Genomic DNA, 23,708 nt, shown 5'->3' on the forward strand with positions numbered 1-23,708 from the left:
AAGTAACCTCCTCTTGAAACGCTGAAGCTCTCGCCTCAAGGGCAAGCCTAAAGAAAATGTCCTAACGAAACACTTAACAAATATTACGAAAACAAGAAAATTTACAACAACACTTGAACACATTGATACACAACACATATTTACACAAACTTGAACACAATAAAACACATACATAACGAATATGGAAAACAAACACAACTAACACAAAAATAACACATTAAAACAAACTACTATAAACATATTAAAAGACCGGGTGAAATTGGATACGCAAGTTGAGATGTGATGAATGGAATTTCAAAACTGGTGCAATTTTAACTTGTTTAGCCAACATTCACCATGCTACCTATACTAATATGTAAACATATACAAGTAAAAATATACAAGTGAAAAGATACAATATATACGATAAATACAAAGCTCAAAATCATATAAACTATTGCGATGCAATTCAATATCAAAACATAGTTCCCCGGCAATGGCGTCATTTTGTTGAAGCGGTAAAGTGGAAAGCAAAAGATTGAAAGTATTCCAGGTTTTAAAGTATCCAAAGGGAACGGTGCAAGGGAAAGAATTCACTTCAACAATTTTTGCGGTTCTGAGCTTAGGTTAAGATGGGTTTAAAGTAAAAGGTATAAACAGGAAAATTAATACATTCTTCGGAGAGGAAAACTTATCAGGTATGAATATAAACTACTCGTCACAAACTTAAACCTAAAGACCAGTATTACTCAACCTACAATACTCGTCAAAATCATCATGTATCTCTCACATCAGTGTCCCTTTCTGCAACACCTACGAGACATATCAAAACCAAGGTTATGTCTAACGTCACATTTTTTAGCCAAATAACACTATGAAGCCATGAGATGAGAATTATTAGGGACCCCACTCAAAAGTACTCCACACGCATAACACTCACCTTCAGTAAAAAAACAACATTCCAAATATTTCACAAATTCCCATTTTTCATTTCAATTACATTCAATCTCCACCTAACAAATAAAATCATCAATGGTCCAAAATCAGCCCAAGTGTCTCACACAGATTGATACATGAACCACTCTCAAAAATCAGAAAATTGAAACAAACTTCTTCCATTCAATCTAACTGATTTTCCCACCTTTTTACATCCAAATTTTCAGTTCAATCTCCCTATAAAATTACATGATCAGAAGCTGAAAAAGAGGGGAGGAGAAAATTGCAAAGAAATGTTGTAGAATTTATTTGAAAGCCTCCTCCAAAATCTTTGAGAAACCAACTCCTAACATCACCATAAACATCAAATTCAATCCATCATCCAAAACCTCAACTCATTTTTAACCGATCCATACTTCCCTCCATAAAAATCCTTCAGAACAAACAACTTTCATCAACCGAAATTCACTAATCCGCAAAATTTGCACTAAATTCTTCAACCAACATCTCTTCAACATCCATATCACAAAAGATTACGCATCTATTATCACCTACAGCTTTCTCGTAACACATTGTGACATCAATTCCTAAACCGAACTCATCATCACTTCAGTTCCAACAATACCGACGCATCACACATCAAAATCATCATCTAACTCAGCATTTCCAAATCTGCAGATCAACATCTACCTCACAACTTTCACTATATTTTTAGCAGATCTTCACAAGTGCTCTCCACATTAACAGCTTCCAGATACAACATCTTCACGCAACATCGATTCATCATCAACACCGTACCATCGACGAATCTGCATCATTCATCACCAAACCGACTTCAATCTTCATCGAATCCCATTGCAACAACTTACAAATCACCGAATTCAGCATCACAACCTTCATTCACGCAACATCATCAATATCAGAGTATCAAAGCACAGATCTGCAACAACAACAATAACCATTGATGGACTCTTCATCTCTGCAGGTAGCGTTTTGATACACCATATTTTTTGCTATCTATTTACATCATGTCATTATGCTCTAATTTTTGTCCTGACTGATTTTTAAACCGTTAAAGATTTAATTAAAAAAAACCAGAATATGGAATATTCAGTTAATCATCACAGGCGAAGGCAATCAAGGGATGTTTAGTACAAATGCAGGTTAGTCTCTGTTTTTAGCAAAAAGAATCTTTGAGATTTCTTTTGGAAAAATAAAATTTGATTTGATTTGTTCCTAATTTATGATAAGATCTTGCATGTGTTTAGAAAAGAGACGATTGAATTCAGAGTAAAGTCCAAGCCCATTCCGCAAGTATCTATAAAAAGAAACTTAGGAAACCTAGTTTACCAACCTTTCTTGAAAGGAAAACCATAGGAGCAATACGGATTGATGTGTTGGGAGTTCTTCAAGCTCTTCGTGTTTTCTATTTATTTGTGTCACTCATGTATCGTCTGATACATTCAGGTGGACGTGTGTTCTCACTCTTGAAGCTTTTAAGCAAGAGAGTTGAGTGTTGTTCTCGATCAAAACTTTTAAGCAAGATTAATTATTTTTCTTAGTTAGGGTGATTAACTAAGTATTTTGTTTATTGGAAAGTGTATATTTCTACTTGGGTTCCCTTGTTCACAAGGTATGTGATTGTTTTATCATTGCAGTGATTGGAAGTGGGATGACAATTTCTCAGGTCTATGTGTCGACTTCTATGCAGAAGTAGCGTTGGGTAGTGATTAGGCGAGAAGTTGTAAACTAGGGTGTTTAGATTTGAACTAATAATATTGATAGTGGACTTTTTTCCTGGCTTGGTAGCCCCCAGATTAGGTGTTGTTTGCACTGAACTGAGTTAATAATTCATTGTGTTATTTATCATTTTATCATTTACTTTCAGTTTTAATAAGTGAGTTGTAAGTCAACAGATGTTATAACATATGTTTTGACATTGGTTATTGTTAGGACATCTGTCTTGATATTTGTTATAAGTGCCAAAATTTCAGTTTTAATTTTACAATTCAATTTAGATTTAAATTGAATGTTTAATTAAACATAATAAATCATTTGTATATTTTTTATTTGGTGTTGGTTATTATTTGTTATAGGTGCAATTAGAAGAAGTTATTTGGTTCAAGAGAAATTTACAAGGCCCATTAAGTTTGCAAGCCATATACCAAGTCATAGTGCACTCTTTGTAAGTCGATTGCCTTGTGCATCGCCATCAACCTTACTTTTCAAACTTCAAACCTTTTTCACAATAAACCTTGACTTTGTCAAGTGAGCAAAAACACTTTTTCTCAAATAATGCTAAAACACTTAAGCATATTCAAACACCTTTTCAAAAACCCTAAAAACAACTTCACCTCACTCAAACCTTTTTGCCACTTGGCTTTTCAATTTAAAACATTTTCATAAACGAGACACTTAGTCAATTTCAAATGCAAATGCGGTTCCACATGTGAGGATAAAATGATTTCCACTCAAATGTGATCCAATCATCTATTCTTGTAGTGATGTGAACAAACTCTTATGCATGTGCGCATATCTTTGTTTTTTCGTTTGAACGCGATCGAGTACCTCTCGCTAAAATAAATTAACCCATCTTCATGGTTACTATCACCACGAACTACGAGGCTCTGACTTCTTCATTGCACATGGAAGATACGTAGGCACAAGACTCATGGAAGTCTTGCTGAGCTTACAAAAAACATTTCTTTTCTCATCTTTTCATTCTCTTGCAAACAAAATTGTTTTAGCTTTAAAAATACAGATTTTCAAAATGTTCCTATGGAGTACCACAAATGTGAGGGGTGCTAATACATTCCCCTTATATAACAAACCCCTTTATCCAAATTTCTCTTTGTGGGTTTTTTCGATATTTTCCTCTTTCCTTTTTAGAAATAATAAAGTTCGGCGACAACTCTTGTTTTGTGAGTTAAGTTAATCAATATCTTAATCTTTGATTTTCCGTCACTACAGTTGTGGATTGATGTCTTTGCAATATCTTAAGCATTATTTCTTTATGACTGAAGGATATAGATTCGTTGTTGTAACTGTATAACAAAACCAATCGGTTATGTTAAAAGCCAAGGGAAAATGTATTTTCTTTTTTAATTAAAAAATAAAGTAATAAGGAAACCCCTCGGTTTTAGAAAAAAATTGAGGTAATAAGTTTCAAGCAAAAAATAGTGAGTGATAAAAAATTGAAAGTAACATGTCATGTTTCCACCAATCACCATTTTTCTGTGCAATTTACACAATGTTTAGGAATAAATTTCTCAATGTTTTGTCAACCGAAGAAAGCAATATTGTTGTTTTTATTGACAACATAGGAAAGTTATTACAAAAATACAAGAACAACATCAACACCATTATGTGAGGTAAATTGTAAGGCTTGGAAAAATATTTTGTTCAAGATAGAAGAACACAAAACATTGAAGATTTTTTTGGGTCTTGCAATCCATTCTAAAGAATGATGCATACGAGTTTGGGTCGGCTAAATATAAGTTAGGATTATGGCAAAATCAATTTAACGAGTACTTTTATAGTAAAATTTAATTCTTTTATCTATCGGTTATTACTGAAACCAAAAGGATAGATCATTTAGCTTACAAATAAAAAATAAAATAAAAAAGATTCCATTTATAAAGAAATAAATACATAAATTGCATAAGTTGTCGAAACATGCCCTCAATTGTTTTCCCCTGAGAGAATATGTGGTTTTTATTTTTAAAACAAATAAAATATGGCGCACCTTAGCATTATACCTCAGTATTTTATTGGGTGGGGTGAGAGTTTTGTCATTAAATATATGATTCGTGGTAATGTTAAGTCGTGTCTATTTGAGTGACCATAGTTTTGTAAAAGTAAGAGAGTAACTCCTAAGATAATAAGACAATTCACACACTCACACACGCAGACTTAAAAGCTCTTTTGAACATCTTTTTCAACCACAAATCTCTTAAAAATTCTTTCGTCCGAGTAAACTGATTAAGAAACTATCAGCTTTTTTTAATTACCCAATTGATTGTGTCCTGAAACCTAATCGACAATGAAGAGGGTTACAATTCCTTTTTAAAAAATATTTGCAATTGTTTTTATTATTTTTAATTCGGTCATATGTTCTTTTGATATAAGAATGACATTTTTATATGAAAATATGAAAATGAATCTGAACAATTAGATTTTAAAATAAATGGTTTAACTTATGTGTCAATTTTTTTTCTCTCCTCCATTATTATAATAAATGATGGAGGAGAAAGAAAAAAACAATAACACATAATCTCCATCATTTATTTTAAAATCTAATAGTTGAGATTCATTCTCACATTCTCATATAACTTATCTATTATCATAAGATACGCCATTGGTTGAGAGAGAAATTAATAGCCTCATTAATTTATTAACATTCTCTCTCTTGATGAATCCAATGGTTGATATTTCTTCCTCTCATCTCTCATTTAAAAATGCTCTCACTTGATATGCTATATATATATATATATATATATATATATATATATATATATATATATATATATATATATATATATATATATATATATATATATATATATAGGGAGCATATCAAGTGAGAGCAATTTAAAATGAGAGATGAGATGAATAAATATCAACCTTTGGATTCATCAAGAGAGAGAATGTAATAACCACATTAATGGATTAACCTTCTCTCTCTTGATGAATCCAAAGGTTGATATTTATTCCTCTCATCTCTCATTTTAAATTGCTCTCACTTGATATGCTCCCTATATATATATATATATATATATATATATATATATATATATATATATATATATATATATATATATATATATAATCTCTCCTTTTCTCCCTATAACTTTTATTAAATAGACTTTTCCTATCATGAATGCCACTAATGAGTTGTATTAATTAATATTGTTCATCGAAATAATTGTAACTTTAGAAAAATTATTTCTCACAAGTATTTGTCATTTTACATTATCAATTTAGTTTTATTTTTAATTTTTCAATTGCACCCTCTAATAAATATTCTTACTTGATTCATTTTTCATTTAACATTAATATTTATTTGACTACACCAATAATTAATAAGATATTTTAATAAAGTCATTATTCTCTCTTTTTTATTTATTATAATTTCTTAATCTTTATAAAAATGTCAATGACAATTATTTTGGATGGAGTGACAGTATCAAATTAACCCCAAACAAAAATTAAAAATCTTCAACAAGTAGACGTCCTATCTATTTTAAGTTATTGTTAGTGCGAGGAGATGTCAATTCTCGAAGCTTCCTCTCTTGTGAAAGTATTTTTGCAAACCTGCAAGAATTAAAGTTAATATTTAACTATTGAACATATATATAAAGAATCATCAGCAAAAAAAAAATGGTTGATACTTGATAATCATAGAAAACCATAAATACCTTTTGAGAGCTTCTTGGTTGGTCTGAGCATTTCCAGTAGGCTCACACATACCGTTCTCTAAATTGACCTTAGTTACAGGTTTCTTCAATAACCTTTCTCCAATTTTGCATAGCTTTTCTAAATTCTCTTTTGTCGCAATATCAACGGAAGAGTCTATACCAGTCAATGTATCATCTTGAATTCGGAGATACTTGTCTTGACAATTAAGAGCTTGAGTGAAAGTAGCAATATAAAAATCAACCATATCTCCTGAGGCTTGACTAAAGATATCAATTAAGGGAGTGGATCCACTTTGAGCTAACCAATTCAGGAGACCCCATTTTGCTGTCATTTTTGCATCAAATTTTTGTTCATTCTTTGGGGTACTGTTAAGAGTCCCACATCGGACAATATATGGCCTAAACATGTCCTTATAAGTGGGGGCAATCCTCACCCTACAAGCCGGTTTTTAAGCCGGTTTTGTAGGGTTGAGTTAAGCCCAACCACATTTCTTAACATGGTATCAAGAGCCTCGTTTAAGATCCGGTGGGCCACCTTCTATGGTTTCCGCTATCGGGCCACCCACCGTTCATTTCCACGCTCCAGTTGTCTAGTCCTGGGCGTGAGGGGGTGTGTTAAGAGTCCCACATCGGACAATATATGGCCTAAACATGTCCTTATAAGTGGGGGCAATCCTCACCCTACAAGCCGGTTTTTAAGCCGGTTTTGTAGGGTTGAGTTAAGCCCAACCACATTTCTTAACAGGTACCGGTTCCCAATGAGATTATCAGAAAGCGACTGTATTCCATAGGCTTGATGGCAAAAAAGTCATTATTTTGATTAACTATCTGCTTCGTTACTTCATTGACGGCTACTAAAGTCTGGAATATTGATCATCGCCAAAAATAAATAAAACTAATCAGTAACATTCATTACAATATTTTAAAAGTTGATTTTCAAAATATATATACCGGATTATTTGCACAAACACCACCATCAATGAGGTTAAATTCATGTACGTTTCCTTCAGTGTCTTCGGTTTTGAAATTGTGACCTGGAAGATATGTGGGAGCAGCGGAAGTACTAATGCATATGTCAAACAATCGAGCATCCATGCATGGGGTTCTCTTGCTTTGATATGTTGAAAAAATAATTGGCTGCATCGACTTTATATCGAACGTAGGGATCACAATATTGGTGAGAGTCTCATGCACACGAGTTTCTCCAATCTTCTTCCTCACCACATTGTGAAGGTATTTTCCATTGTATTTTGGACCGGCCAAAGACCTAAACAATTTTCCCAACGGGCCCAACATGTACCTGCAAATCATACAAAAAAATAAAATTAAGCTATTCGTTTTTTTTTTCTCGGATTGAACTAAATACATATTTAATTTTTATATATACATACTTATTTTGTGGAAAAATATTTGGACAGTGTTCCAAGTAAAAAGGTTTGATTTCTTTTGCAGAAAAAAGTGGACGTTGTATATCATTTGGATTTGGAGCAGTTAACATGGCAGTTACAAGACCACCCGTACTTGTTCCTGTAATCACATCAAAGTAATCGGCAAGTCTGGCATATTCACCGTCCAATTCTTGAAGTTCTGATTCAAGGTACTCGAGCATAGTTGCGGGAATAAGGCCTCTAATACCACCACCATCGATGCTTAGAATTGTCACTAATTTTCCATAAGTTGGAGGCTGAATTTGTAGAAGTGAGGATTGTGTTCTCTCCATTGTTGAAGTGTTTTTTTTTGGAAAAAAGTTGAAGTTTGGATGTTTATACTAAAGGTGAAAGCTTATGAAATATTAATTAAATTATTTGGACAAATAGAAAATGTTGGAAGAAATTGAACAAGCTAGAATTGAAAATATTAAGTTGATTGTTAGATTGCATTTTATAAAGCTGTATTTATAGTAGATTTGAAGTTGGAATTGGCATAATAATTTCGTGGTAAAAAAAGTGTTGAATGCTTACTAAGTACGCGTTGAATATTCTGTGTAATTTGTGATTTTATAATTAGTTAAGGCAAAACAAAATGGAATAATCAGTGTTCTGGACTTTTCCAAATCTTAATTTCTTAGGTGGGGTTCACAAATGAGTGGTTCATCATTTAACCAGAACAAATCTAAATTTGATCAATTCCAGATTTTATATTAAAAATTGGATATGATTTTAAAAAAAAATGGTCAAAAGATAGGATATGTTTTCAAATCACTAAAATCTAAATACTTTGTGAATTGTTAATCTAAATTTAACAACTATCCATGGATTGAAGGTAGAGAATCCACTCTCAACTTTAAGTTAAAACAACATGATCAGTTAAAAAAATAACATCTCAAGAGACCTGGGAAAACAACCTAAATTAAGGCTTTGTTTGATGGTACAATAATACAGAGACAAAATAAAATATAAAATTGAATAACAAGATATGAAGTATTCTACTATCTTGTAATGGTAAAGCTCCGAAGAATTTCACCGCAAGTTCACTTGTTGGGGCCTTGGGGGTGTTGTTGTATGGGCAATAGAGCAACAATATGAAATGCTCTTTCACTTATGCCCACAACATGTTTGATAAAAAATTTCAACCAAACTTCTTTTGCATTGCGAAAAGAAGAGGCGCAATTTTTTATGGTCTAATGGTTTCTACTTTAGTTATGAGGTTTATGTTGTGCTTTCCCTTTTATTTGGAGAGACCCAATTATATGTGGGTTAGTGACTCATATGTGTAGGGGTGTTTAAAATCGAACCGGCCCAATAAAAATCACATAATCGAAACAAATCAAATTGAAATCATAAAAAACCGTATTTGATTCAAATGTGTTTGAGTTATTTTATAACAGAACCGCGCGGTTTGGTTCAATTTGCGGTTTGAATATTGCAAATTGAACTAAAACAAACCAAACCAAACCAAACAGCATTATATTATAAAATCTTACTAACAAATATATATATATATATATATATATATATATATATATATATATATATATATATATATATATATATATATATATATATATATATATATATATATATATATATATATATATATATATATGAGGAGGGATCAAATTACACCCGAAGAGTTACACCACGAGTTACACTCGTTCAATAACTACATCTCGAATTAATATTTTATAAATTCAACCGTTGGATTGAAACATAATATCATATAGATCATACCTATAAAGTTTGAGCTTAATCTATAATGATTTACTATGTCATTGAATTACATTAAAATTAACGTTATATGAAAGCTCATTTTGACGTTAATCTTTGGATATCTTGATGATATAGTAAATCATTATAGATTAAGCTCAAACTTTATAGGTATGATCTATATGATATTATGTTTCAATCCAACGGTTGAATTTAAAAAATATTAATTCGAGATGTAGTTATTGAACGAGTGTAACTCGTGGTGTAACTCTTCGGGTGTAATTTGATCCCTCCTCTCTCTCTCTCTCTCTCTCTCTCTCTCTCTATATATATATATATATATATATATATATATATATATATATATATATATATGAGAAATCAACTAGTATTATGTGTATATTTTATCATATTCTTTGTATGATGTTTATTTTAATTTATATCATCAAAAATAAATATCATTCATTTATAAATACTATTTTGACAAAATATATTTTATTGTATTCTTTGTATAATATTTATTCATGAATTCAATTTCATGTATATTATTCTTTAAACTTAAGATAAATTGTAAGACACATTTTTATGTATCAAAGGTGTGAAACACATTCCAAAGCTTCGATTCAATCATTTATCCGTTGGAAAGTTGGATAACGAAGGATATGATCATTCTTTTTCGGGCAATGAATGGAAGTTAAAGAAAGGCTCAATGGTTGTTGCTAAAGGAAAAAGGAATTCGAACTTGTATGTCGTCCAACTTGGAGTTTCAAAGATAGCTCATCCGACTTATGGCACAAGCGTTTGAGTCATATGAGTGAAAAAGATTTGAGCATTTTGGCAAAGAATGTGTTGTATGGTGTTTCCGATGCAGAATTGAGAAAGTGTTCGCATTGTTTGGTGGGTAAGCAAAGGCGAGTCTCATTTATGTCATTCGAACCAAAGAGAAAATCAGAAGTGTTGGATTTAGTACCTTATAATGTGTGTGGTCCGATGAAGAGACGGTCACTTGGTGGTGCATATTACTTTGTGACTTTCATTGATGATTGTTCTAGAAAAACATGGGCATATACCTTGAAGACAAAATATCAAGTGATAGATACCTTCAAGTCGTTTCAAGCATCGGTTAAAAGAGAAACAGGGAAAAAGCTCAAGTGTATCTAAATCAATAACGGGGGAGAGTATATATGACCTTTTTGACAAGTATAGTCATTGTGTGGCTCGCTATTACGTGGACTATTTGGTTACTAACGAATAAGCTTTGTTTCCGGAATGATGTTTGGAATATTAACAATACCGTTTGGAACATTAAGCTCGTGGTTTGGAAGTGATCTTTTTGCAGAAAAATTACTCACCCCAATTATTCCTTTTACGAGTTTAACAAAGAACTTTGTTTTTTCTCTCGTAATTATAATTGGTTTGTAATCTTTCTTTTTGTCGAGATTTTCCGTTTTATTGTATAATCGGATTGGAGAACCTTTAATTACCTCTTTTATAATATCTTGCTTAAAAAACAAACTAACATTCTAACTTGTAGCCGGTTGTGAACATTAGAAGATGTATAAGATACAAAGAAAAACATTAAATTAAATATCTTATTAATAATGAATGAATAGTTAAATACGTTCACATTTTTCTTTAATCCAATACCAACTATAAATTTAGAAAAAAAAAAGAAATATACAAATAATTGTACTGAAATATAACATAAAAAGTACTATAAAATTAACCTAAGAACAAAAACTAAAATCTTCATGAACAACAAGTAGAAGACGTTCTCTCTATTTTAAGTTCTTGTTAGTAGAGCTGTCAAATAAGCCCTATAACTAAAGGCCCTAATAATTTAACCCCATTAAAGCCCTAATATATTGAGCCCCCAATTATTAAAATTTATTTTAGGCCCTAAAATTTTAGGCCCTTTACAAAATGCATTTGTTTTTGGCCCCATTATGAGGGCCTTATTTTATTCCACTCAAAATTTTGTGTTGAACTAAAAAACGCTACATTCTGTAAGAACTAAAAAACGGTACATTTTTTCCTCTTCAAAAAAAAACGCTACATTTTTTTAATGAAGATGGAAAAACTTAAATTTGATAATTTAAGAAAAAGCCAATAAGGTGGGGAGGCAACAATTTCATCGTTTCAAATAGAAAATATTATAAAAAAAATAATGGAATTCGAAAAAAGATAACAAAGAAAAATAATAGAATAAACTATGAAGAAGTAAAAAGATTCCATTGAAAATAATTATTTAGCCAGACAAAAAAAAAAAGAGAGAAATAAATTAATTGATGGAAAAATAAGGAAGATTTAAAGACATGAATTTTATTCTCACAAAAATATCACATTTAAGCAATGGACAATTTTATATTTGCTATTCAAAATTCTTCACATAATTTTTTCATAAAAGTTGTTTTTATTTTAGAATTTTTTTAACCGAATCTTTTATTTTTTCTTAAAAGTTATTTTTTTGTTTTTAGAATTTCTTTAACGGTATTTTTTAATTTTCTTTTAAAAAAAATTAATTTTTTTTTATTTATTAAAATTTTAACCTATTTTTTTATTTAAAAGTTTTTATTTTTTTATTTTTAAATTAAGTTTTTTATTTTATTTATTTGGGGCCTAATGGCCCTTTTTTAAATTTTGGGGCCTTTTAACTTTGGGCCCTATGTGTTTAAGGGCCTACTATTTTTGAATTTTTTTTAGGCCCCATTATCATGGGGCTGGGGCTCAAATTTATTAGCCCCATAAATTGACACCTCTACTTGTTAGTATGAGGAGATGTCAATTCTCGAAGCTTCCTCTCTTGTGAAAGTATTTTTGCAAACCTGCAAGAATTAAAGTTAATATTTAACTATTGAACATATATATATATAAAGAATCATCAGCAAAAAAAAAAAATGGTTGATACTTGATAATCATTGAAAACCGTAAATACCTTTTGAGAGCTTCTTGGTTGGTCTCAGCATTTCCAGTAGGCTCACACATACCGTTCTCTAAATTGACCTTAGTTACAGGTTTCTTCAATAACCTTTCTCCAATTTTGCATAGGTTTTCTAAATTCTCTTTCGTGGCAATATCAACAGAAGAGTCTATGCCAGTCAATGTATCATCCTGAATTCGTAGATAATTATCTTGACAGTTAAGAGCTTGAGTGACCGTAGCAATATGAAAATCAACCATATCTCCCGAGGCTTGACTAAAGATATCAATTAAGGGAGTGGAACCGCCGTGAGCTAACCAATTCAATAGACCCCATTTTGCTGCCATTTTTGCATCAAATTTTTGTTCATTCTTTGGTGTACCAGTTCCAAGTGAAATTATCAGAAAGCGACTATATTCCATGGGCTTGATGGCATAGAAGTCATTATTCTGATTTACTATCTGCTTGGTTACTTCATTCACGGCCACTAAGGTCTGAAACATATCGATCATCACCAACAGAAAAGAAACCTAATCAGTAACATTCATTACAAGATTATAAAGCTTAATTTTCAAAAAATATTTTAAAATATATATACCGGATTATTTGCACAAACACCACCATCAATGAGGTTGAATTCATGTACGTTTCCTTCTGTGTCTTGATTCTTGAAGTTGTGACCGGGAAGATAGGTGGGAGCAGCAGAAGTACTAATACATATGTCAGAGAGACGAGCATCCATGCATGGTGTTCTCTTGCTTTGATATGTTGAAAAAATGATTGGTTGCATGGTCTTTATGTCAAACGCTGGGATCACAATATTGGTGAGAGTCTGATGCACACGAATTTCTCCAAGCTTTTCCATCACCACATTGTGAAGGTATTTTCCATCGTATTTTGGTCCTGCCAATGATCTAAACAATTTTCCCATTGGACCTAACATGTGCCTGCAAATCATACAAAAATTATATAATTAAGTCATTCATTTTTTTTCTTCTAATTTTTGAAATTTAATGAGATACAATTGTACTTTTGTATGTGGACACATACTTGTTTTGTGGAAAAATACTTGGACAGTGTTCCAAATAAAAGGGCTTGATATCTTTAGCAGCAAAAAGTGGACGTTGTTTATCATTTGGAGCACTTAACATGGCAGTTACAAGACCACCCGTACTTGTTCCGGTAATCACATCAAAGTAATCGGCAAGTCTTGCAGATTCACCGTCCAATTCCTGAAGTTCTGATTCAAGGTACTCAAGGATAGTTGCAGGAATAAGGCCTCTAATACCGCCACCATCGATACTTAGAATTGTCACTAAGTTTCCATAAGTTGGGGGCTGAATTTGTAGAAGTGAGGATTGTGATCTCTCCATTATTGAAATATGTTTGGAAAGTTGAAGTTTGGATTGAAGGTTGGAAAGTTGAAGTTTGGATGTTTGAAAGCTTATGAAATATTAATTAATTGTTTGGACAAATAGAAAATGTTTTTGGAAAGTTGAAGTTTGGATGTTTGAAAGCTTATGAAATATTAATTAATTGTTTGGACAAATAGAAAATGTTGGAAGAAATTGAGCAAGGTAGAATTGAAAATATTTAGTTGATTGTTAGATTGCATTCTATAAAGTTGTATTTATAGTAGATTTTAGGTTGGAATGGGTATAATAATTTCATGGTAAAAGTGTTGAACTTGAATGCTTACCACGGCTAAGTACGTGTTGAATGTTCTGCCTAATTTGTGATTTTATATAATTAGTTAAGGCAAGACAAAATGGAATAATAAGTGTTATGGACTTTTACAAATCTTAATTTCTTACGAATAATTTCTACGAAGGTGGGGTTCACAAATGAGTGGTTCATTATTTAACGAGAACAAGTCTAAATTTGGTCAATTTGAGATTTTACATTAAAAAATCAAAGCAAGTTAGAGTTTTCTTTGAGATAAAATATTCGTTTTCCTTTTGTGTGGAGGTTTAAAACTATGACTTGGACTCCTTCCGTTTGGGAGATCCTGTCCGTTTAGAACATAGACAATCTTTGGATAAGATCAAAATCAAACATTCGAAATTCTTTTTTTAAATAAAAAGTATAAAAAAAAAAATCTACGTACTTTGTGATATATGCCTAATCTAAATTTAACAATTATGAATGTAGTGAAGCTAGAGAATCCCCTCTGAACATCAAGTTAAAACAACCCGATCTGTAAAAAAAATGTTGGAGCGTTTGGAAAATGTCCTTTTAAGGAAGTAGAGATATGTAGTGTAGTGATGGAATAGAGACTTTGTACGGTAGAACAAACTTTTCGTATAATGGGTAAAGGTTTCATGGGCAGGATTAGCACTTGTGAAAAATAGTTTGTAATTATGGAAATTGCAGGAATTGGAAGTTGATTCCAATAGACAGCGCCACTGTTCTGCTGCGGAACTAAAAATTGAGACTATTGGGGAAACAACGGCGAGCAAAGTTTCGTTGAACACTACAATGAATTGACGTTGTTAATCTCCTACATGACAGATCAAGGGGGTGGGGGTACATGCGTTAACATTCCAACGCCCGAGTCAGTTTAGGATTCAAGATAGTGGTAGTGAAAGTGGAGATTAGAGATTTGTATATGAAAAATTCTTTATAAAGGTATTTATACTTTAGATTTATGAAGTGGGCTTATTAAGCGAGCCTTATGTAATTACCTTTGGCCAACATAGAAGACCTAAATGCCCCTATCCAAATTCAAATTTCCAACTTTTGTCCTTGATGATTCTAACTTGCCAGGATTCCTAAGATCAGTAACATTGCCAACATTATCTAAGTCAACACACTTTTGTCCCCTCATTTGTTTTGGGTCGTAGGGACTTTCCGTTTGTTTTCCAGTATCCCTTATACTCTCTTTAATAGTATCATTGCCAATTAAAAAAAATATTTTGCTAAAATGAATTATGAGATACTTACAATAGTATTACAATTCAATTTTTGATGTATTGAAGGGTAATTTAGTATGTAGTTTTATATGTATAAATAGACTAGTAGTAGTTGTCATTTAAACCTAATAATTTTTTCTTTACACTTTTGTAGCTGTCATTTGCAGAGCATTTAATATATTCTCATTCCTTCAGTTCTTCATAAAATCTTGTGCACTAACAATTGGTATCTAGAGCTCTGGTTCGGATCCGCGGGGAAACACGAGTGACACAGTGAAGTGTTGTGTGATTGATTTTGGTTCTTGTATTCATGTTGAATCTTGAACAAAATCGAAACAGAATCATATTTTCTGATTCTGCGGGATTGGGAAACACTGTGTTTGGTGAGATCAGAGTGACTTGCACAAGGTTGAGGATGAACGAAAACGACAGATCTGAGTAACTGGTTGTTCAAATCACTTCACTAGAAACAAACAATGGCTGATAAATTTTGACTCCAGAAGGAGGACAAAGATCAGATGTGCTAATGATAAGTACCTTAATGCAGAAGGTATGGGAAATGTCAAAGTTAAAGTGAAGAATGGGCAGACTGTTCTGATCAAGAATGTTTGGTATGTCCTGGAATTAAGAGCAATCTGATGAGTGTGGGTCAGCTCATTGAGAAAGATTTCTCAATTGTAATGAAGGACAACCTCCTAAAGTTGTATGATTCCAAATCAGAAGCTGATTAAGGAATATGAACAGGGAAGCAACAGAAAATTCAAGGTGAATGTGGAGACAACTGAAACAGAATGTCTTAGTACAGAAGACGCTGAAGGTTATATAGTAAGTTGTGGCACAAGAAGTTGGGGCATATGAACTACAAAAGCCCAGGGCATATGAGTTCTAAGAAGCTTGTGTGTAGCATTCCGAAGATTGTGAATCCTAAGAAGCCATTTGAGGTATGCATGAAAGGAAAGCAACCCATATTTCCATATGGGTCAGAAGTAGTCCCAAGAGCAAAACATGCTTTGGGAGTAGTGCATTCTGAAGTGTGTGGACCATTTCCAAAACCTTCGCTTGGAGGAAATAAATATTTTGTGTCTTTTGTGGATGAGTTCACAAGAATGATGTGGGTAACACTCATTAAGTTTAAGCATGAGGTGTTTATCGAATTCCAGAAGTTCAAGGTGAAGGCCGAGAAACAGAGTGGTCAGAAGCTGAAAATCCTCATAACGGATGGTGGAGGTAAGTATAACTCTACAGAATTCCAGAAGTTCTGTGATGAGAATGGAATTAAGAATGAGGTTACTGCTCCCTATACTCCTCAACACAATGGTCTTGTTGAAAGAAGAAATCGTAATTTGTTTGATTTTTTTTTTGTAAGCAAGAAATTTATTAATAGGAGAACCCAAGTTCTCTAAAATTTGATACAAAAAAACGAGCATGAGCTCCAGAAGAAAAATTACACGCCAAATAAGATTTATGATAAGTACAAAAGAGGCATTCTACTAAATTCGTAAAAGTTACATTTGGGTTGAGTAATTTTTCCTATAATTTGATACAAAAAAACGAGCATGAGCTCCAGAAGAAAAATTACACGCCAAATAAGATTTACGATAAGTACAAAAGAGGCATTCTACTAAATTCGTAAAAGTTACATTTGGGTTGAGTAATTTTTCCTATAAAAGCCCATCTCCGAACCATAGTTTTAAGGGTAAAAAAATTTAGTCTTCGCCCTTATTAATAAGTTGCAGAACCTGGGATTCGAACCCAAATCACAAGGGAAACAACGCTGCCAGCTTACCACCAAACCATGCATGTTTAGTTGTATATATTTGCAAAGGAGTTCTATATATTAATGCTCTATATTCTTTTTCAATAATATATATATATATATATATATATATATATATATATATGTATATATATATATATATATATATATATATATATATGTTTAATTTTATTAATGTATTATTTAATAATTTATTAACCTGTAATTTATTAATGTATTATTTAATAATTTATTAATGTATTATTAAATAATTTTATTAATGTATTGTTTAATTTTATTAATGTATTATTTAATATTTTATTAACCTGTAATTTATTAATGTATTATTTAATAATTTTATTAATGTATTATTTAATAATTTTATTAATGTATTGTTTAATTTTATTAATGTATTATTTAATAATTTATTAACCTGTATTATTTTAATAAGTTTAATTTTATTAATGTATTATTTAATAATTTATTAATGTATCATTTAATAATTTTATTAATGTATTGTTTAATTTTATTAATGTATTATTTAATAATTTATTAACCTGTAATTAATTCATTTATTATTTAATAATTTTATTAATGTATTATTTAATAAATTTAATAGGAGAAAAAGGTTCATACTGACAGTGTAAAATTATTTTACACTGTCAACCAATCACAATCTTTTATCAGAATAAATCACACTTTAAATTAAAAATTCTTTGAATGACAAGACACTTTCTTAGTTTTCTATTGGATGACAGTGTAAAATGATTTTACAATGTCAGTGCATATAAATTAAACTCATTTAATAGATTATTTATTTAATAAATCATTAAATAATACATTAATAAAATTAAACATATATATACTCCAAAAAAATTAGGTTTTTACGATACAAAAATTGCGACAGTTACTTGAAAACCGTCGTAACTCTAATATAGAGACGAGTGTCACGACGGTATACACCTACCGCCCTTGTAGTTTTTAAAAATTATTAAATATAACGACGGTTATCATTAAACCGCCTTAAAAATACATTCACGACTGTCTTGAGAACCGTCCTTAATTTTACATCACGACGGTGAACCTACCGTCGCCATCTATTACTGAAAAATTACCAAAGGTCACAACGGTGAAAAAAAATTTAAATAACCAGGTTTCATAAAAAAAAATACGAAAAAAACCATGTTTTCGGGGTATTTACCAAACTGTCTAGGTTTGGGATATCAGAATACTGAATGCGCCAAATGAAATGGCGTATAAGTGTAAATTTTGGGTGCATGCGCCAAATGAATTGGCATGCCCTAAAATCCAATATGTTTGCGCCAAATGGAATGGCGCATAAGTCTAGGGTTTTTGCCCTAGAAGCCAAACCATTTGGCGCCTTAGTTCTAGGGCTTTTTTTTTTAATTTTTTTTTAAATTTTTTTTTAATTCATTTTAGTTGAATATATTAAACTTAAATTTTTTTTTTTTTATTTTATTTGTTATGATATTTACAGAAATAAATTTGTAAAATATTTTTTTCGCCTTATAAATGTAATGCAGAAAACGAAAATCAAAATTGTAACATCGATTACAATATAATTTAAGAACTAAACATCGATTACAATATAATTTAAAAACTAAACATCGGTTACAATTAATTTCAGAAACGATACCAAAGATTAATGAAAAATACAACAACATGATCAATGACGTCCATCACCAAGATAGCCATCCGTTCCGCAACCTGGTCTTGTAATGACACGTTTACCGCGATCGTTGATTCCGCCGCGAATATTGACACCGCCTCTTTCCCTAGCTCTACCCCTACCCCTGCCCCTTTGTGCTTCTTGTTGGGTTTGTGTCACGGGGGCTGGTACTGGGATGTCGCGTGGATCGCTGTCTATGAATTCGTCGACGCCCCCATAATTATCCGGAAAACCGCTGTTGTAAAGTCGGCTACCCATTCCCTCAAATGTGTTTATTCGTGGTGGTGGAGTGGGGTGGGAAAAGACCTCCGGTTCGTAGCATCCCGCAGCACTAGAACTACCTTGGTTAAAGCCGAATTGGTTTGTAGGTGTTGCGTAGCCGGAGGGGGCGCCACGGTGAGAGGATTCACCATAAGGACCATCGTCGGGACTAAGATGAAGGCTAGATGAACCGGGAGTTAGGTTTTGGCCGAATCCCCTTGAGGACCCAACAAATGTTGCAAATCCGAATGGTTGTGAGTGGGTCTGATATTGGTCCGAGGAAGGATGGCGGTCTTCATACCCTTGTAATGGTGGAGATTGGGATTGGAACATATTTGATTGGCGGATGTTGCGTGCGGAACGGGATGGAGTTCTGAAAATATTTTGTTGTTGTTGCTGGATTTGTTGTTGTTCCTGGAGTTGTTGTTGTCGTTGCTGTTGTTGGCGGTGTTGCAGGCTTTGTTGTTGTCGCTGCTGAAGTCGTTGTTGTTGCCGGAGTTGTTGTTGTTGTGGTTCTTCTTCCGGTTGTTGTTGTTGTGGCAAGATGTAGTTCTGTGCACGGGGATCATTCAAATAGAATGGAGCTGCAAGAAACAGGTTAGGGGTTGTGGCTGTACGATACCAACTCATGTACTCAGGAGAAGGTTTCATTTCATGGTCACTAACGGGGAAGTTTAGGACATACTGGCGACGGTTCTTCCACATCTGGCGATGATCGGGTGCAAAATCCTTCCAGTTTTGGTGTGTCCATTGATGGTTCACTCTTTTTAGGTGCCACACTCCCAAGTCAACAGGAGGGTCGGGTATCCGTTGACGCATCCCAAATTGAAGCATCACCCGGTCACTTTGATGCATTTCTATTATGTTGTACCGGATTAAGCAGCATTTTGTCGTCCAGATTTCTGCATCCTGAGCTATAGGCTCATACTCACACTCGAGATACGGTCGCCATATGAACTGGATGCATGAGATTTATACATTACTTCGGGAAAATTTTTTTAAGGAAAATACTTATAAAAAAGAAGAAAAGAATTAGAGATAATACTTGATGGGGTCCAAGGTGATCAATTAGCGAGCGGTACATTGTGATATTTGACCGCGGATTACGTGTGAAGTCCATTTTTTTCACACAATATCTACAACAAAAATATAATGATTTAGTTAGAATGGAGTAGAATGTGTAAGGAGAAAATGGTATACTAAAAACTTACCTCAAGGCATAAGGAAAGTCCCAACTTCCGTTGTTAACCGGGGCCAGTATGGGCATCCTCCACCACCCCCACACCTGCACCAACAGGGCGCATCCATAGAATGTGCAGGACTCAGCAACCGCGTTTTTGCATAGTGACTGGTACAAGGTAGCCAGTACCGCAGACCCCCAGCTGTACAGACCTACTCTACTAAAATCCATTAGCAAACGAAGATACATAAAGTTAACCGTGTTACCCGTGCTATCCGGGAACAAAACGTTTCCAATAAGCAACAATACATAACACCTAGTTTTCTGCAGTATGGTCTCTTGGGGAGACGCATCATTCAAGTGAAAATTTTTATAATGCTCCTTTAACCTCTTGAGGTTAACACCTTGCCCCCTAGCACCAACGGCTCCTTCTATCAAGTCTATTCCAATTGCCTCTTGGCATAAGCTATTCGCCTGCATAACACAACCATTAATTGCCTTACCATCAACAGGAAGGCCGAGTAGCATATGAACATCTTCAAGGGTGATGGTGCACTCCCCTGTTGGAAGATGGAAGGTGTGTGTCTCGGGCCTCCAGCGTTCTAGCAAAGCAAGAACAAACTTGTGGTCAATAGAAGACTCGGCGATCCTGCTAATCGGACCGAAACCAGCAATGTTCAGGTATGGTATAATGCGGTCGTCCGGAGCGATGGTATGTTTACTACGAGTGCGAAAACGTTGAACGTTCTGAAAAGAGTAAGCATGCCCAAAAAAATCAGTTAGTTTATCAGGGACAGTTGCATGATTTTAAAGTAATACTAATACACTTCCGAAGGTTGCGATGTTCTGGGGGGTTCCTCTGTGTGTTTCGCCCATGGTTAGGAGAGACATGGTTGAAGGCTGAAAATTCGTAAGCTGATTGCAAAAGGATTGTTCTAAGAGTAGATGAGTGATAATGGTGATGTATCTCCAGAATCCCAAGTGCTTTATATATTGATGAGGAAAAAAACGGTAACATCATGCATGCTTGACATGTCAACACAGCCATAAGTGTTTGGTGTTGCTTCTGCAGGATGTGTTGGCATGCATGCAGTCAAACTATCGGTGACAAGGCATGGTGGGATGCATGCAGCTCAGGTCTAGGTGACAGCTCGAGTAGCATGCATGCAGGAGTAGGAGGAATCCTGGCAGGAAGCTGATCAGGAATCTTATCAGAAATTTTTGCAGTCGCATGCTTGTTAACAGTAACTCCATGCTGGTTTACAGTAACTCCTGGAATCGTTTCAGAACATGCAGGTGGGACCATGTGGGACCAGGTGGGCCCCTGGGGGGTCCACACATAATACATATGCGCCAAATGATTTGGCTTCTTCTCAAAAAATTCCTTCTTATGCGCCAAACCATTTGGCGACTTGCAGTTGAATTTTTTAACTAATGCGCCATTCCATTTGGCGCATTAGAAGGCCCTATTTTTTTTTTTCAAAATTAGGGTTTACGTGTATTATTTCAGAACTAGCTGCTAGATGTAGGGCTGCATGCATGCTTTGTCTAGGGGGAATCGTTGCAGGAATCTTATCAGGAATCGTTGCAGGAATCTTATCAGGAATCTTATCAGACGCGTGATGGGGTACTTGACATAGATCAGCGTGTCTATGTGTTGGCAAGGATGTAAGAAGCACAATTTATAAGGCCACCCAATATTTTCTAAACGTTACAGCCCACACCAACACTTTTATCCAATCTGACTTGAGCTTACAACACCCAAACACTTTCCCAGTCAAAATGACTTCATCAACCCAGTACCTTGTGCATGCCCATCTGAACGGTGAGACCTACTCTCATGAGATAGCCGGTTTTGTGATGAGAAACACTCAGGTTGTACCATTGTTGTTGAGCAAAAGAGCAACATTTTCGTACTTCATTCAGCGACTATACTCTAAGATTGCAATGGGTCCTATTGCAAGCGTTTTTTACCAATGTCCCAATTTCAATGAAGACAACACCGTCAAGTTTTACGAGATGGAAATTGCCAATGACGAAGACTTGCAAGATATGTTTACCACCCACGAATACTCTGGGTTGGATTCCATCGAGCTGTACGTTACTCTTCGGGTTGAGACACAAGAAACTAATGTTGTCCAGTCACAAGTTATTGACCCACCAGTCAACGAGCAAGACGAGGTTGACGTCATTGACGAGGAAGAAGACGATCTGGAAACTAAATTTGACGACATGGTCAACGAGGAATCCGACGACGAGCAGCAAACGTTGGTGCCTCCAGCTCATGCGTACGCACCTCCAGCACATATGAGTAACTTGAACCTCCAAGGTGACGAACCATCATCTGACATCTTCTTCACACCCTACATACAAAATGACGAAGAATTAAAGGAAGGAGACAAGTTTCCTTCTAAGGAGGCATGTCTGAGAAGAATAAAAAAATGGCACATGGCGAACAACGTTGATTTTGAAGTAGACCGTTCAAACCTGGAACGGTATGTAATCACTTGTAAAAATCCAGAGTGCGGGTTCAGACTGTTGGCCTCTTATAGGAAGAGAAGTAATGCATGGAAAATAGGGTCGATTACGCAGAAACACACGTGTGTCAACCCTAACAATTCCCAGGATCATACAAAACTCAGTGCCGATCTTATATGTCAGGAGATCTTGCCTCTCGTAAGCTCTGATCCGTCTCTGAAGGTTAAAAATATAATATCACACATCGTTACAACCTTCAACTACACTCCATCTTACAGAAAGGCGTGGGTTGCAAAAACAAAGGCAATTGAGACAGTCTACGGCAACTGGGAGGAGTCATACAAAATTCTACCCCGATACCTCAATGCGCTACACAGTTACGCACCTGGCACTGTTACTATTCTAGAGACACTGCCCGCGCATGCACCGGATGGAAACCCTGTCCAAGGAAACGGAATATTCCATCGGCTTTTTTGGGCGTTCAAACCTTGCGTCCGAGGTTTTGCACACTGTAAACCCATACTTCAAATTGATGGGACATGGTTATACGGCAAATACAAAGGAACAATGCTCATGGCGGTTGCACAAGACGGGAACAGCAACATATTTCCAGTGGCGTTTGCTATCGTCGAAGGTGAAACTGCGGCGGCTTGGAGTTTCTTTCTAAGGAACCTCCGAGAACATGTTGCTCCCCAGCCTGACATATGTTTAATCTCTGATAGGCACGCTTCCATAGAGAGTGCTTACAATAATCCAGCGAACGGATGGCATGACCCCCCTTCAAAACACGTCTATTGTATTCGCCACATCGCCCAAAACTTCATGCGGGAGATCAAGGACGGACATCTAAGAAAGGCCCTAGTCAATGCTGGTTATGCATTGACCCAACCCACATTCCAGCATTATAGGAGTGAGATTGTAATGACAAATCCAGAGGCAGGTACTTGGGTAGATAATCTTTCCAGGGACAAATGGACAAGGGCATACGACAATGGCGTGCGATGGGGCCATATGACAACTAATCTTGTGGAAT

At 34.2% G+C, this 23,708-nt stretch overlaps 1 protein-coding gene across 4 annotated transcripts; it reads right to left on the bottom strand.

The window, feature by feature from the left end:
• Positions 1-5,840: 5,840 nt before the first annotated feature.
• On the bottom strand, positions 5,841-13,983 carry LOC131660880 (patatin-like protein 2). Of its 4 annotated transcripts, XM_058930238.1 has the most exons (5): positions 7,724-8,181; positions 7,284-7,632; positions 7,078-7,193; positions 6,333-6,695; positions 5,841-6,228 (listed from the first exon to the last, which is right to left on the bottom strand). In XM_058930238.1, the coding sequence occupies exons 1-5, from the start codon at positions 8,050-8,052 to the stop codon at positions 6,153-6,155; spliced, it is 1,233 nt and encodes a 410-aa protein (XP_058786221.1). In that variant the 5' UTR covers positions 8,053-8,181; the 3' UTR covers positions 5,841-6,152. The 4 variants fall into 4 exon arrangements, with proteins under 4 accessions (XP_058786221.1, XP_058786222.1, XP_058786223.1 ...); XM_058930239.1 differs by lacking the exons at positions 6,333-6,695; positions 7,078-7,193; positions 7,284-7,632; positions 7,724-8,181 and adding exons at positions 12,414-12,892; positions 12,997-13,345; positions 13,449-13,983 and having other exon boundaries at positions 5,847-6,228; XM_058930240.1 differs by lacking the exons at positions 5,841-6,228; positions 6,333-6,695; positions 7,078-7,193; positions 7,284-7,632; positions 7,724-8,181 and adding exons at positions 11,078-12,303; positions 12,414-12,892; positions 12,997-13,345; positions 13,449-13,983.
• Between the last annotated feature and the right edge of the window lie 9,725 nt (positions 13,984-23,708).

Source organism: Vicia villosa, linkage group LG3 (genome assembly GCF_029867415.1).
Source record: "Vicia villosa cultivar HV-30 ecotype Madison, WI linkage group LG3, Vvil1.0, whole genome shotgun sequence".
Classification (NCBI taxonomy): domain Eukaryota; kingdom Viridiplantae; phylum Streptophyta; class Magnoliopsida; order Fabales; family Fabaceae; genus Vicia; species Vicia villosa.

Excerpts from the sequence above, each read along its gene's own strand:
- LOC131660880 (XM_058930237.1), bottom strand. The coding sequence starts at position 13,771 with ATGGAGAGATCACAATCCTCACTTCTACAAATTCAGCCCCCAACTTAT. Across the intron at positions 13,346-13,448 it reads AGTATTTTTCCACAAAACAA|GCACATGTTAGGTCCAATGG; the intron begins GTATGTGTCCAC and ends TATGATTTGCAG. Across the intron at positions 12,893-12,996 it reads GTGTTTGTGCAAATAATCCG|ACCTTAGTGGCCGTGAATGA; the intron begins GTATATATATTT and ends GATATGTTTCAG.